The 14,662-nt window shown below is 34.4% G+C and overlaps 2 protein-coding genes across 3 annotated transcripts; one reads left to right on the top strand and one right to left on the bottom strand.

The window, feature by feature from the left end:
• Window positions 1-715: 715 nt before the first annotated feature.
• LOC110622952 (uncharacterized sugar kinase slr0537) lies at window positions 716-6,339 on the bottom strand. The gene is made up of 5 exons (XM_021767719.2): window positions 5,692-6,339; window positions 4,669-4,931; window positions 3,409-3,526; window positions 2,351-2,559; window positions 716-1,301 (listed from the first exon to the last, which is right to left on the bottom strand). Exons 1-5 carry the CDS (start codon window positions 6,103-6,105, stop codon window positions 848-850), a joined length of 1,458 nt encoding a protein of 485 aa, XP_021623411.1. The 5' UTR covers window positions 6,106-6,339; the 3' UTR covers window positions 716-847.
• Window positions 6,340-8,333: 1,994 nt separating this feature from the next.
• Window positions 8,334-14,611, top strand: LOC110623079 (V-type proton ATPase subunit H). 2 transcript variants are annotated; one of them, XM_021767943.2, is made up of 12 exons: window positions 8,334-8,486; window positions 8,842-8,920; window positions 9,136-9,261; window positions 9,853-9,955; window positions 10,034-10,106; window positions 10,865-10,930; window positions 11,022-11,139; window positions 11,232-11,393; window positions 11,641-11,766; window positions 12,056-12,181; window positions 13,305-13,484; window positions 14,066-14,611. In XM_021767943.2, exons 2-12 carry the CDS (start codon window positions 8,891-8,893, stop codon window positions 14,312-14,314), a joined length of 1,359 nt encoding a protein of 452 aa, XP_021623635.1. In that variant the 5' UTR covers window positions 8,334-8,486; window positions 8,842-8,890; the 3' UTR covers window positions 14,315-14,611. The 2 variants fall into 2 exon arrangements, with proteins under 2 accessions (XP_021623635.1, XP_021623636.1); XM_021767944.2 differs by having other exon boundaries at window positions 8,380-8,486; window positions 8,886-8,920.
• The last annotated feature ends 51 nt before the right edge of the window (window positions 14,612-14,662 follow it).

Below are 14,662 nucleotides of genomic sequence, written 5' to 3'. Positions count from 1 at the left end.
GAATGTCTGATCTTCTCCACTTTCTGTTTCATTATTAATTTTCTATAACCAACATTTTTTCTTCATTCAATTTTCAACCCTAGGGCATCAGATTCTTCCTTTTCTTTTTTCCAATAATTATTGTATTTTTAATTTGAAGATTTGAAAATTTGCATATTTTAACTAAAGAAACCTTAAATAGGAAAATTAAGGTATTTAGTATTGAGAAATGAAAACTTGAAATGAAGATAAAATTCCTAAACTTGTGGAGCCTATCTGTTACAGCTCTAAGTGAGAATATATGCTTTTGTGTGATTAAGTTGTGAAGCCAACCACCAAAGGATGAATTGGCAGAGACGAAATTAAATGAAGAGGCCATTTGTCTATATGGGTTGGGAAGGGGACCATTCCCCATTGCATCAAACCCTAATTTTTCATGGACAACCACATTAAGATTGTTTGTCCTTAGCCATCATTGGACCTGTGATCTATTGTGTAGAAGTTTAGACCAGTTGTTAAAAGTTTCATATCAGGCAGCTGCACTATATTTGTTTAGTAAAATCTTCGTCATATGATCGCACTCTTGGCTCATACCATGAAGAAATAAAATAATTCTTGCATCTCAATGCCTTTTCATGCCTAAACTTCGTCACAAGTCCCCAAAAAGGAAGGGAAAAGAGGCCAAAATTCAAGTTAGGCTGGCAAATTAGGTGGTACTGGTATCTATTGCACAAGATGAACATGGCAAATTCATTGCCAGTATAATCAATGTATATATTTATAACATATTTACATTGTTACAATGTATAGACAAAGAGAATACAGTCTACAAAAGAATTCAGATATCAGAATGGCTCGAGCCACATCGTTACAAGCTGGAAACTTGATCGGAACCAGCATCTGATCTAACAGTGTTAGTCTCGAGATTAAATGTCAAGGACTCTGCTAGCTTAAGAGCATCATGAACTCCAAGCCGAGTTCCCTGTTGTCCGACAACTGTTGCTGCAATCCTAGCTGCTAGTGTACCCATTCCTTTGAGGTCTGATATGCCTCGTAAAATGCCATACAAAATACCAGATGCATATGCATCTCCGGCACCACATGTGTCGACTGGTACACATGGCGAAGGGGGAATATATACGGCTTCTCCTTTTACACCTATGTAGGAGCCTCTTGGCCCATCTGTAACAGAGACTAGAGGAACAAAGTGACTAAGATATCTTGTAGCTGAAATTGCACTTTCCTTTGGATCAAAATCACATAATGCTCTTGCTTCATCACTGTTTGCAAATATAACATCTGCATAGTTCTCTACAATTTCCCTGAGCCACAAGGAGAGAAATATGACAGTTTTATTAGATACTGACCATGAATGAGAAAATGTTCGTTATCTCCATTAAGACCACAGAGATGAACAAAAGACAAGACAACACCCGTCTTCCCTTCCTCCTTACAGAACTTATACATCTTGCGAGTGCGGTGTAGTGGAACAGCACACAAGTTACCATTGCTAGAATAAACCAGTAAGTGTGTATTTGATCAAGATTAGGGACCGGAAATAGATCACAAGAGAATTGGTAATCATATACCTTCTATTTTCCTTGCAACAAGAAGATTTGAAAAAAAAAAAAAAAAGGGGACCTTAACCTTAAAGAACTCTAAATTCTTCCACAAAAACCCAACCAACATTACATGGTTAGCTTGAAAATATCCAAGATGTTTTAATAACCATGGCATTCCCTTCATTTAAGAAATAGAGAAAAGGGCACATTTAAAGATGAATCTTTTTATAGTCAAGAGGTAGTAACAACATGAACATTGGGCTTATTCCCCTTCACATCAGAACATTGCCAACTCATCTCTGTGTAGAGGAGCATATTCATCTCGACTCAAAAGGAGTTCACAGCAGCCAGAAGTTCCATAAAAGAGACTACCTAAATTTTACAAGATGGCAAGGGTGTAAAGGAGGGGAACAATTCCATGGTTGGCTATTTTTTCTTAAAAAAAAAAAAAAGAAAAAAAAAAGAGAAATAACATTTTTGGTTAAGAGATAATTTTCCAACAAGGGCATCCAGAAAATAACCTCCTCTTTGGAAAGGGCTTCTCATGTAAGATGAAAATTGTTGCCACATTAAATCTTTATCATCATTATTCTGATTATTATTGACAAAAACATGATATGGTGATTTTTTTTTTGTCAACATTCTTTCAGCACGGACTCTATCACACTTCTTCATTAAGAAAAAAAAAAAAAAATTCCTTTTCCCCTCTGGTAATGCAATTCTAAATTCTTCCAATAAAACAAGTGTAAAATTCCCAAAAAAAGAAGAAGAAAGAACTATAAGATAATCAACAGAACCACGTCGCTTACCAGAAATCATCATAATGTCTCTCGATGCAGGACACATCCGAGGCTGTGATTGCCACCAATGCACCATTTTTGCGTGCTGCTTCACATGCTCTTGTAATTGTTTTAATTGTATCAGTAAGTTCAAACAAATAACCTTCAACTATTAATATGTTTGTCTTGGAAACTATGGTAGCCAAGCTCGGATCGTAATTAACAGTTGAAGATGTACCCTAAAAGAGGCTCATATTAGAGTCAGTGTACAAAAAACAATTCTAAAGCAAATTAAGAGATATATGTAGTTATGTACCAAGGAGTAACCTTATAAATGACTAGTGAAATGTATGAAATATTATACACAAAAGATCACTTCCAAACTTTAGGTTTGATAACCCAAATAACATTATATTCCGACTTGAATCTGCACATCCTTATCCTTAAACACTGTAAACCTTCAGTTTCTTGTTTACCTCTCAAGGAAAGACTCTATACAAACATATAGCCAATAATTAATTTCACGTGGATTACCTCTCAAGGAAAGACTCTATACAAACATATAGCCAACAATTAATTTCATGTGGATTACCTCTCAAGGAAAGACTCTATACAAACATATAGCCAATAATTAATTTCACGTGGATCCTGCTTAAAAATGACAACCAGCTGCATGCAACATAAGTTCATAAATGTTGTAAACAAAAGTACAAGCCATTAAAATGAATAATCTACTCTTAAAATAGGACCAAAACGTATCCTGATCTTGAACCTGCCTTTCATTTCCAGTTAATTCTACAAATACTTTCCACAATTCAACAAAAAAAACAGAGTTCACTGCAAAGTAAACTTTCAAGCAGCACAAGTCTTACATTGAATGAAGTAAAATATAATTAACTGGACATGAATGGATAGAACTTGCAAGCAGCATCGACAATTTTAGAAGCAAACTCATATATTAGCATCACAAGAAAGAAAGAGAAAAATATATATTTAAAAGATCAAATAAGTTCTTTAACCAAAATATCTTAAAAAATTAAACAGTTAAACGACCAGTCACAATTTCTATCATTCAAAGCAGATATTACCTGATATGAAAGCATAGTTCTCTGAGCATCAGGAGTTGTGAGAACTATCACTGTTCCCGTTGTCCCATCTTTGACAGGTGCAGACAGAAAATTCACATTTGCCCGACGTAATTTAGCCCTATAAAATGTATCAAAAGAAAATTCTTAAGTTCATCTGATCATAGTCAAACGCCATGATAAGATTCAATTTTTGATAATAGACTGTGTTTGGTTCAATTAATATTATTTATTTTTGGACTTTGAGTTGCAAAATAGAAAACATAAAGGTTAGACACCACAAATTTTTATCATAAAGGAATATTTATAAACTAATCAGCAACAATTAACTTGTGAACCAGATGGACCTGGAATAGAGATGCAATATTGCAAGGGACAAAAGCAAAAACTGGCTAGCAGCCTAATGATACTTTCTCTTAACTTTGCGTGTTGTCCCACATTGGTTTGGAACATGGATTTAGGATTTAATACTAAATACAAGGACTTGAGCAAACCTCCCCTTGAACTAGCTTTTGAGTTGGAGTTAGGCACGGTCAACATGGTATCATAGCCTATCCCTGCTTCACTGTTGGACCACTCGTAGATGTGTATGCCTACAAATGCTCCAGACGTTCATGCCTGAGTGTGACAAGGGTGTGTTGTCCCACATTGGTTTGGGACACGGATTGAATACTAAGTGATTTAGGCAACCCTGCCTCTGAGTTAGCTTTTGAATTGGAGTTAGGCTCGGTCTATTTTCTCAATATTACGTGCTTGAGAGCAATGAAGTTCTAGGGTCAGACACCCAAGCAAGTAGCACACTTCTAGGAAAGAAGAATTGTTGTTGGAAGGGGATGATATTAGGAAAGCATACAGGCAAACCTTGTTGTGCATTTTGGCCCAATGGGACTTCTGATAGACCCACTTAAATTGATGAACCAACAAGACTGCCCATGTCCTCAAGGAAAATCAATGACCATGTTGTAATACTCAAAAAGTAACCATCAATGTCTTGATTTCTTTTGTTGATAACTTGGTTACAAATTACAAAAACACAAGATACTAAGGGATGGTGGCCAAAAGTCATCAATATGCTATTCATTTCAATTACAATAAATACTCTTAATATAAAAAGGAATAACATCATAGGTCTATAAGCTAAAGATTATTGAGCCAAAAAAAGAATGGTCTAGAAAATTGAAAGCCAAAAGTCTCATCTACTTTCTTTTATATGAATTGGGTGAGAGAATAAGTAACAACAAGGAAATCAAAGTAGCTGCTAACCTGTAAAAGTCACCCAATGGATCACTCCCAACACTGCCTGCCATGGCTACACTTAAGGCAGGGCCTGAAATGGGCTTGCAGCCGAGCCTTGCCAGAGCCACTAGGCTGTTTGAAAGAGATCCACCAGCAGCTGCCTTGTAGCTGCAACCATCCATAGCTCGCAAAACTCTACCCCTCTCTTCATGGTTCACAACTTTCCTTGTTCCCTTCTCTAATCCCAATCTCTCCAAAAATTCATCATCCACCATACCAGAAAAATCTACCTAAGTAAGTAAGAACAGAGATAAAACACCAATGTTAATTGATTTTTCCACACCATATTACAAAATTGGGTTAAACATTGCATGAAATTTAAAGAAACAAAAATACAAACACATATACACAAGAGAGGGAAAATGATATGTCACAAAAGAAACTTGTGGGAAGCAACTATCAAACAGTCAACATTGCCAGGGTTCTTCTTTTTTTTCCACACAACATAATCTCCAACATATAAAATGGCATAAAGGTAAAAATTACTTTGAACATATACAAACTTATTACAAAAGCTGATAATAGGAATGCATAACAATTCATCTCCAAAGATAAACGCATGTTCATCAGTGTGAGATGAATAATTAAATTATAAATATATTATTTCACCAAACAGAATGAAAAAAAAAAAAACTCCAACAGGCCCAAAAAAGGCAAAGCATGCTTTAATTATCATGGTATTCAAAATCCACCCTCCACAAAGGCACAAACAGAGGACTTGTGTTTTCCACTCATCTCTTACATTTTCTCGTCTGTAAGATAATTTATTAAGTAGTTGAAGCGTACAACCCAAATACACAAACATAAAGGGCAATAGGAATGAAGAGTGCTCTTGAGTAAATAACACAATTTATTTAAAATTTCTTTCCTTGTATGTCAATTCACCCATCATTTTCTTTTTCCAGAAATTAGGAAGAAACAGTAGATATCCAAAACAAGAAGCAAGAAAGTTTTAAAATAAAAAACAACAGGTTGAAAAAAGAGAAATACCATAGCTTGGCCAAGACCCAGAACATCCCATCTCTCAGGCAAAACAGCAGTAGGACTTAAAGCCTCCATATCTTCTTCTTCTTCTTCTTCCTCTTCACTACCACTCTCACCGTCTTCTTCCTCTACTAGTTCTTTTTCATTCTGTTTTCTCCTACTCCTACCCTCTAATTCTCCTTCTTCTCTACCAACACCAAAGCTAGAACAAGAACAAACCCTGAAATGCCCATCTGGCCTTTTGTCCATGGGACCAACTTCTCCCCACTTTTCTCTTGGTCTGTAATGACATGAAGAAATGGTTCTTGTTGTGGTGTAGCCATATAGGGAAGAATTGGGATAAAGAGAGAAAACAGGAGAAAATAAAGGATGAGAGAGAATAGAGGTTGTGGTTAGAGAAAAAGAGAGAAAAGAGGACATCGTCTAAAGTACAAGCTGATGGGTTCCTCGTATTTTGTCATAAGATAGAGGAGAGACCCATCCACACAAAGGAGCCGCTCAGCTTTCAAGCACAGAATGAGCAGCTTTTGCGTGTATTACAACAATGGAGGATAAGACCGACGGCAATATCTGCCTCCTGCCTGCCTACCTTTCTTTTGCTTACAAAACTCCCTCGGATTCATTTCTAGACCAGTTGTTTTTTTGGGCCGAGCCGGATTCCGTTGGCCCAAACAGTATTTCTTCCTTTTTTTATTAAAAAAAAAAAATTCAAACCCACTTTTATTAATCAAATGGTGTGTGTTAGTTTATAAAATCCATTTATTTATAATATTTTTTTATTTATAAATACAGTTTAGAAATTAAAAAAAAAAGTCAGAAGAAAATAACTTTTCATTTTTAGTGTTTTTAATCTGATTTGATTAAATAAATTATAATATTATTTTTATTTAATTATAAAATTTTACTGTATATTTTAGTTATCATGGAAGCGATATTGTTAGACTGTGTTAAACTCCTCTATATACAATTAAAACAATAATATATAAAATATATATTGCCTGGAATGGTCCACTGTGACAAACAGAGTCATTCTTATCTGCGGTGGCCGTCTTGGTTACCGGCTGCCGCAGCTGGTGTTTTCCTGCTGACTATCTCTTCCAAAATTTTCGATGCCACTAACACTTTGCCAGCTACTCCACTCGGGCACCACAAAGACATGTGCCACCCTCGGGCGTTTCACGTAGACCATAGCGTCCTCGTCCTGAGTTGCAGCTCGGCCGCTGCACAACCCCACGCCAGTTGACGTACCCATTACGCAGTTGCTTAAGCCAGGCATAGAGTCCTTCACGCGCGTGCTACGATCATCAGGCCGGTTCGAGCAAAGGACCATGGCGTCCATAGTCATAGTAGGGGAGGCGGAAGTTGGTGCGTGGTTGTGCTCGAACCATGGGACAAGCTCTTGTGATCCACATCCACAATTCTCTAAACCAATCTTGCGTTTGGGCAAGCGAGTAGCTTGATTGACTATGGATTCGAGGGTTCCATTGGCGCATGGCTTGTCCCAGGTGTACTTTAAGGAAGAGGTGGAGGCCATGGGTTTGGCAAGCAAAAGCGGTGGACCATTACGAGGCATCATGGAAGGGATGAGAATTAATTTAAAAGATAAACGGTGGAAAGACTATTTCAGAAAAAAAAAATTTAATAGATGTTTGAAAATATAAAAATTAATTTATAAATAATGATAACATGTAGGACTAAACAATAATTTTTTTTAAATATACTATTTGTGATAAAAAAAATTGTGTAGTTTTATTTTATTAATAAAATGAGATTTTTATCTCTAGTACTATTATTAAATGTTGCTGTGAAATTCAAATATTGATTAAAAATAATTTAAGGAAAATTATATTTAATCTTCAAAGTTTTATAAAATATATAATTTAATTCATATATTTTTAAATTTATTTATAAAATTTTATTTTATAATAAAACACTCCATTTAATTATAAAATCCAAATCTAAATAATTATTTCTATTTAACTTTATCATTATCAAAGTTTTTTTTATTTAATTAGAATAAAAAGAAAATAAAATATCTTTTATTTAATTTTTATTTTATTATTTTTTAAATATATGATATTAAAATTTAATTAACACTAATTTTATAATATAAAATTTTATTATTAATTTATAATATAAAAACTTATTATCAATTATAATATTTAGAGATTAATTTATAAAAATATAAAGAATTATTTTAGTAATTAAACAAAACTTTAACAATTAAATTTAAAAAATATATAAATTAAAATATAATTTTCACAAAATATTAAAAACTAAATTATAATTTATTACTCATATGAATAATATTAAAAGAAAAGTCTCATTTATTAACAATATAAAAATATACAAACTTTTTTTTGTTATAAATTAAAGTACATCCGCTTATTCGAAAATCATCACAAAGGTTTTTTATATTATCTCAATTAAAATTACAGAATTTTTTAGGCGAATACGGTTAAAGAAGATGTGAAATGGTGTCATAGTTTTCAAATACGGATCGACCCGTTCGGTTTAACCAGAAACCCGGGAACAATTGGCTGATAAAATGATAGTTGACACGTGAAGCTTCTTGAGAATATGACACTCACGAACAAACACCCAAAAACAAATAGGTGGGGTATACACTAGTACACGTGTACGCATAAGATTAGGAGTTATTACTAGATCAAAAAAACGATGCAAGTACCCAATTGTGGCTCTCCAAGACTCCAATCACAAATCTGAACTTCTGAAGCTCGTCGCGAGCACAGCTCCTTCCTTCCGCAACATAACCAGACAGCACAGAGAGAAGATAAAAGGTACGCTGCGATCGCTTTGTCTTCCTAACTCAATTCTCTATTTTAATCCATACTAAAATTTACTGGATTTTTATATTTAATTTCTGCAATTTTTCTCCCTTTTGATTCCGTTTGTCATTCAATCTATCATAATCTCTCAGCAGCCAATTCCGGGTACATTTTAATGACATTTATTTACAGTGATGTGAAATGAGAATCGATTTAGATTTGTGCTTTATGATCTGGTTTTTCTGTATTTGCAGAGAAATTTTCTCTGTGTTCCTCTTCCTTCACTCTCTGTATTTGGATTTTTCATCGCCTTGTGGAAAATTGAAGAGAAATTTGAGTTAGATTTGTCATATTTTGGATGTTGTAGGTCTTGAATTGGTGTTAATCTTGTGTCGTTTTGAGTTGTTTCAGTATCAATGGCCCAAGCCGAACTGACTACAGAGCAGGTTGGTGATTTGTCACTTATAATTTACTAGAATTTATGCGAATGTGAATAGTTTGTTTGCCTTTGGAATTTCTCTTCCATCTTTACTTGCTATTGTTGTTTACCTTAATACCTTTTTAATTGTGGATTCTGATATTTTTTGGATTATTATTATTTCTACTATTATTTTGCGATGTGATTTTGTTTTGAGTTTAAAATCTATGTTCTATTATATAGGTTCTTAAGAGGGATATCCCATGGGAGACTTACATGGCGACAAAGCTGATCTCAGGAACTGACCTTCAGCTGTTGAGGCGCTATGATAATCGATCTGAAAGTTACAGGGCACAGTTGTTAGATGATGTATGTTTTATTAATCTTTGTTGGGCACAAAATTTAATTTGTGTGTGTGTTTGTGGACTTGTTTAGTTGATGTAGAGGTTGCCTTTTGGTCCGTGGAAACAATTATAGGTCTGCACCATAAGAGTTTAGATTCATAGCTTGTGAGTAGCTTATTCTTGCAGAATATGTCTCTAAGATTGTCTTTGATTTCTCCCGCATGGAACTCTCTTTGATGGGAATGTAAATAATGACCTTTGCAACAAATTCTTTCCTTCCTTCATAACTGTGGAAGGTGTTACTGTTCGTTTGATGAGTAGTGGAATTATTTAAAGATGACATGACAAACAATGTGGAATTCCTATATCTGGAATAGCAACTATAACTATAACTATAACTATATATATATATATATAAAAGCTTTAGATGTAACTTAGAAGTGCACAATCAATGGTATTTCTTCCTTGTTTGATTTGAATACGTCTGTTGTTTTTTTCTTTTGCTATTTAATACTTTAGTACTGATATTCCTCCCTTGGTTTCCAGAAGCTATGTAATTCTAGTTTCAATGCATTACTACAATTTGAGGAGAGTTGCCTGAATCTTTTGATTACAGGATGGCCCAGCTTATGTTCGGGTATTTGTTAACATCTTACGGGATATATTTAAGGAAGAAACAGTTGAATATGTTCTGGCTTTAGTTGACGAAATGCTAACAGGTAACTGAAATATTTTCAGCATTCCAAATTGTATTTTTGTTATTTATTTGTTGACTTATTGTTGGTTTTCATTGGCAGCTAATCCAAAAAGAGCTAGACTATTCCATGATAGGTCTCTTGCAAATGAGGATACTTATGAACCTTTCTTAAGTTGAGTATTTGTTCAATGTTTTTTGTGTTTTTAATTCGAACTTCATTTTTTTTAAGGCATTGTTCTAGGCTTTGATGGGATTTTATCTTTCATTGCACTGTGGTTCCCTTCAGTTATTGAATCCATAATTTTTTTGTTTAAATTTGAGTTTTTTTTTTTTTTTTTTCCAATTTGCTGAGAAATGGATTATTCTGAGTGCAGCATCTCAGTAGCCATTTCTCTGTCAAAAGCTGATTTGTAGCTAATCCAATATGAGCACCGAACTTGGTTGAATGCACTTAACTTAGTTTAATGAGTTGAATTTAACTAGGCTATTCTTCCATTTCAGAGAGCATTATTTTCCTATATTTAATCATCAAAATCATCCTTGCGGTCTCCCCCCCCCAAAAAAAATATGTATATATATATTTCCAATACCGCAGTTCTAAGGGGTATCAGTTTATATTGGCTGTTAGCACATGAGAGTATGCGTGAAAAGATACCTGGGGCATTAAAATAGTAGCTGGTTTAGGCCTTCTGAAAGTTGAAAATATAGTTTCCTGGTAGTTCACTGAACTCTTTAGGGCATTTGTTCATTACACCTACAACTTTTAATTCTTGTAACTGTATGCATAATGAAATTTATATGTTTAACCTTCTATCTTTTGCCATAATTGGTCTTTACATTTGTGTTTTGCTTATTTGAATTTCACCATATTATGTCATTCTACTTCAGTTAAAATTATGAAAACTAAAATAACCTATTTGGTTGATATCAGATTGCTTTGGAAAGGTAACTGGTATGTACAAGAAAAGAGCTGCAAGATTCTTGCTCTGATAGTAAGGTACTTAAATATTAGTCCACATCTGTAAATAGGTGAAGTCTCCATAATTAACAAAATTGAATCTTTTATGATAACTCCTCTACTATCATAGTGCTAGGCCTAAAACTCATGATGGCATTACTGCAAATGGACAAGCCTCAAATTCAAAGAGTAAAGTCACTTTCATTGATGATGTGTTAAAAGGATTGGTTGAATGGCTTTGTGCTCAGGTTGTGTACTGTTTTGAGAACATTGTTTTGTAAGTTTTAAGTGGGTTTATACTTGTTGCATGCTTTACTCTTGATTCCCTATTGTCATGCAGCTGAAGAAGCCTTCACATCCGAGTCGGGGTGTTCCAACTGCTATTAGTTGCTTAGCAACATTACTCAAGGAACCTGTAGTGAGGGCCTCATTTGTTCAAGCAGATGGAGTGAAGCTGTTGATTCCTTTAATTTCTCCTGCATCTACCCAGCAATCTATCCAGGTACTTCATTATGTTCCGGATTGTTGGCTTTCATTAATTTATTTTCTATTTAATATGTTATTCTACATATTAGCTGCTGAAATATCCAGATAATTTATGGATTGTCGTGAACAAAGTCATGTTTGTTGGGTGGCTGAGCAAGCATGAGTTACACCTCACCATATTTGTTATGCAAGCTTTGAACATTAATAACATTTTATTGGAACCTTGCAACCAATAAATGTTGATAACTTATCTTTTATTACAGCTTCTCTATGAAACATGTCTCTGTGTCTGGCTATTATCTTACTATGAACCAGCAATTGAATACTTGGCTACTTCTAGATCCTTGCCGCGACTAATAGAGGTTGTAAAGAGTTCCACTAAAGAAAAGGTAAGTGTCACCTTTTTGCTTCATCTAGCTTTTCTAGTAGTAAGCATTCACTTTACTAGTTCAAATGTGTAGGTTTTTATACTTCTTTCCCACATTTCCATTCTTGCAATTACATTGCTTTCTTTGGATTATGAGTTGACTGGTCACATGGAAAATCTGCACATGGTTTATTGTATGCAAGAGCAAATCCGTGCCAGTTTTTTTGCATTTTGTCAAGTTTATCCCTATTCAAAGATTAAATTTTATGCTTCATATGATTTATCAATTTGGTTGCACTATTTTCTGCTAGGTTGTCAGGGTGATTGTCTTGACCTTTAGGAACTTGCTTTCCAAAGGTACATTTGGTGCACAGATGGTAGACCTTGGTCTACCACAAATTGTTCAAAGTTTGAAAGCTCAAGCATGGAGTGATGAGGTAAGACAAGTAGATGGCCTAACTTATTTTTCTCCAGCTGTTATTATTCTATGAATATATAGAATAAAGAATAGGAGGTAATGAGAATATATTAGCCTTTAAATATATTATGAATCTTGGTCGACTTTCATGCCTGTCACTAAATTGATAGCGTGCTATGGCAAACTATTACTATTATCAATCACATTGACTTATACTGAATATAAATTTGGTATAAAGTTTGTCACTTGTGTCATAGTAGTAAATGATTTTAACTTCTGATGATCCTAATATGTCTTATTTTAATTTATTTCTTTATTATTTTGTTGTTGTTTGTTAATTTCTTAAAGAGTACTGTACAGGCACTAGCTCAGCACTTTAGATGGCTATTCTGTCCATAATGTAGTTCATCTTTATGTAGTGCTGGGTGGGCTTGCATTTTCTTTCCTTGACAAGTGTTGAATTTAATGTTTATCATCTTCAGCAGCTTGAATTGGATCTCTTTATCAATGATGCTATGTTTCCTTCAGTAGGTAGAGGTGTTACTGTAGCAGTCCATAGATTTAGGTTTTTCCCCTCCCAAATTTTCAGTTATAACTTTTATGGTTGTCTTTCACTAGCATTATAGTCTATATCTAACGTGTCTTAGTTTTCTAGATGGCTATGCTGTCCATAACTCATTTCATCTATATGTATGGCTGGGTGGCCTTGCATTATTTCTTTCCTTGACAAGTGTTGAATTTAATGTTTTTCATCTTGAGCAGCTTGAATTGGATCTCTTTATCAATGATGCCATGTTCCCTTCGGTAGGTAGAGGAGTTATTGTAGCAGTCCTTATATTTAGGTTTTCCCCTCCCAAATTTTTAGTTGCAGCTTTTATGGTTGTCTTTCACTAGGATTATAGTTACATATCTAACTTGTCTTAGTTTTCTTATAATATATAGTCTTTGGTAGAGGGTTCACTTGCCACTTAGCCATTTGGCTTCAACCTTTACCTGGTTAGAACCAAGTCAAATTTAATTATTTTGCAAGCCTAATCTGGTGGTTTATTATATGGTTCTATAAAGAAATTAGTCACTATTTCTATGTTTGGACTGTCCAACTTTTTAACTAGTGTCCCGTAATGTCTTTGAACGTTTTGCAGGACTTGTTGGAGGCGCTGAACCAACTGGAAGATGGCCTGAAGGATAACATTAAGAAACTGAGTTCTTTCGACAAGTATAAGCAAGAAGTCCTCCTTGGGCATCTTGACTGGTCCCCTATGCACAAAGATCCTGTATTCTGGCGTGAAAATATTAACAATTTTGAAGAGAATGATTTCCAGGTACTTTTGTCCATTTTTTCATGCCTTACTCCAGTGCTTTAGTTGTCAACTGATCAAAGTATGGTTTGTTATGAGTTGCCTGATAAATGGAAGAATTATAAAGTAACTGCTTGGTTGAACCTGCTTGAGTACGAGAAGCATTGGTAGGGAAAAAGAAAACATGCCTTTGTCTCAAGTGCATAAATGCCTTGTCTAGGTTAGAAATAAATTTTGATTAGACAAAATTGTACGTGTGGCTAGTGCTCTAATGTTTCCTTATATCCTTTAATATTCTGATTAACTACCATTTGCATTTTTCTTTACCCTGTAAATTTGTTAGTTTCCATGCAAGTCCTATTTCCCCGGTGCTTAACTAATTTTATAAATACTAATTTCATTAAAATTTTCAACTTCTTTCAAGACTAATAGTGACTGAGTTTTTTTTTTTAAAAAAAAAAAAAGGAAAAAAGAAAAACATAACAAATAAGCTAAAATTAGTCACAAGAACGAAAGCAAATTTGGACATGATTACGGAATACTCATTGTTTTGGAGTAATTAATGGCAACTTTCTGCAATACTAATGTAAGATCTTCTGTGACAGATTCTGAGGGTCCTTATTACAATTTTGGACACATCTAATGACCCAAGAGCTTTAGCTGTTGCTTGCTTTGATCTCTCCCAATTTATTCAGCACCACCCTGCTGGGCGGATTATAGTGACAGACCTCAAGGCCAAAGAACGGGTAATGAAACTGATGAACCATGAAAATGCTGAAGTTACCAAAAATGCCCTCCTCTGCATTCAAAGGCTTTTCCTAGGGGCAAAATATGCCAGCTTTTTGCAGGCATGATTCAACGGTGCAGTGCGCAATAATAGTGTAATGGTTTTACACCATCTGCTGTGGTACTGCTTAAAATGAAGGGACCCTGAAGTCAGCTTCTTAGTTTGTTATAATTGATAAGATCTCTTCTTTACCAGATTTTCAGTTATATGCAAACTTAAATAATAGGTCTGTTTTACCCGAATGCGGATTATCATTTACAGTTTCTGAGGTATTTATTTATTTATTATTTTCCTTTTCGGGTGTATATACAATTGGATAGTTCCTTGGTGCAATAATGCCATCATGAGAATGTTTGGAGTTAAATCTATAATTTATTGATTTATGCAGCTCTATTTTACCCCTTCTACTCTGCTG

Source organism: Manihot esculenta, chromosome 9 (genome assembly GCF_001659605.2).
Source record: "Manihot esculenta cultivar AM560-2 chromosome 9, M.esculenta_v8, whole genome shotgun sequence".
In the NCBI taxonomy this organism is placed as follows: domain Eukaryota; kingdom Viridiplantae; phylum Streptophyta; class Magnoliopsida; order Malpighiales; family Euphorbiaceae; genus Manihot; species Manihot esculenta.
Note: the sequence above shows the minus strand (reverse complement) of the source record. Positions and strands in the feature narration are given on the sequence as shown.

Excerpts from the sequence above, each read along its gene's own strand:
- LOC110622952 (XM_021767719.2), bottom strand. The coding sequence starts at position 6,105 with ATGTCCTCTTTTCTCTCTTTTTCTCTAACCACAACCTCTATTCTCTCT. Across the intron at positions 3,527-4,668 it reads CCATTGGGTGACTTTTACAG|GGCTAAATTACGTCGGGCAA; the intron begins GTTAGCAGCTAC and ends TACATTTTATAG. Across the intron at positions 1,302-2,350 it reads AGACATTATGATGATTTCTG|GGAAATTGTAGAGAACTATG; the intron begins GTAAGCGACGTG and ends CTTGTGGCTCAG.
- LOC110623079 (XM_021767943.2), top strand. The coding sequence starts at position 8,891 with ATGGCCCAAGCCGAACTGACTACAGAGCAG. Across the intron at positions 9,262-9,852 it reads GGGCACAGTTGTTAGATGAT|GATGGCCCAGCTTATGTTCG; the intron begins GTATGTTTTATT and ends TTTTGATTACAG. Across the intron at positions 11,767-12,055 it reads AGAGTTCCACTAAAGAAAAG|GTTGTCAGGGTGATTGTCTT; the intron begins GTAAGTGTCACC and ends ATTTTCTGCTAG.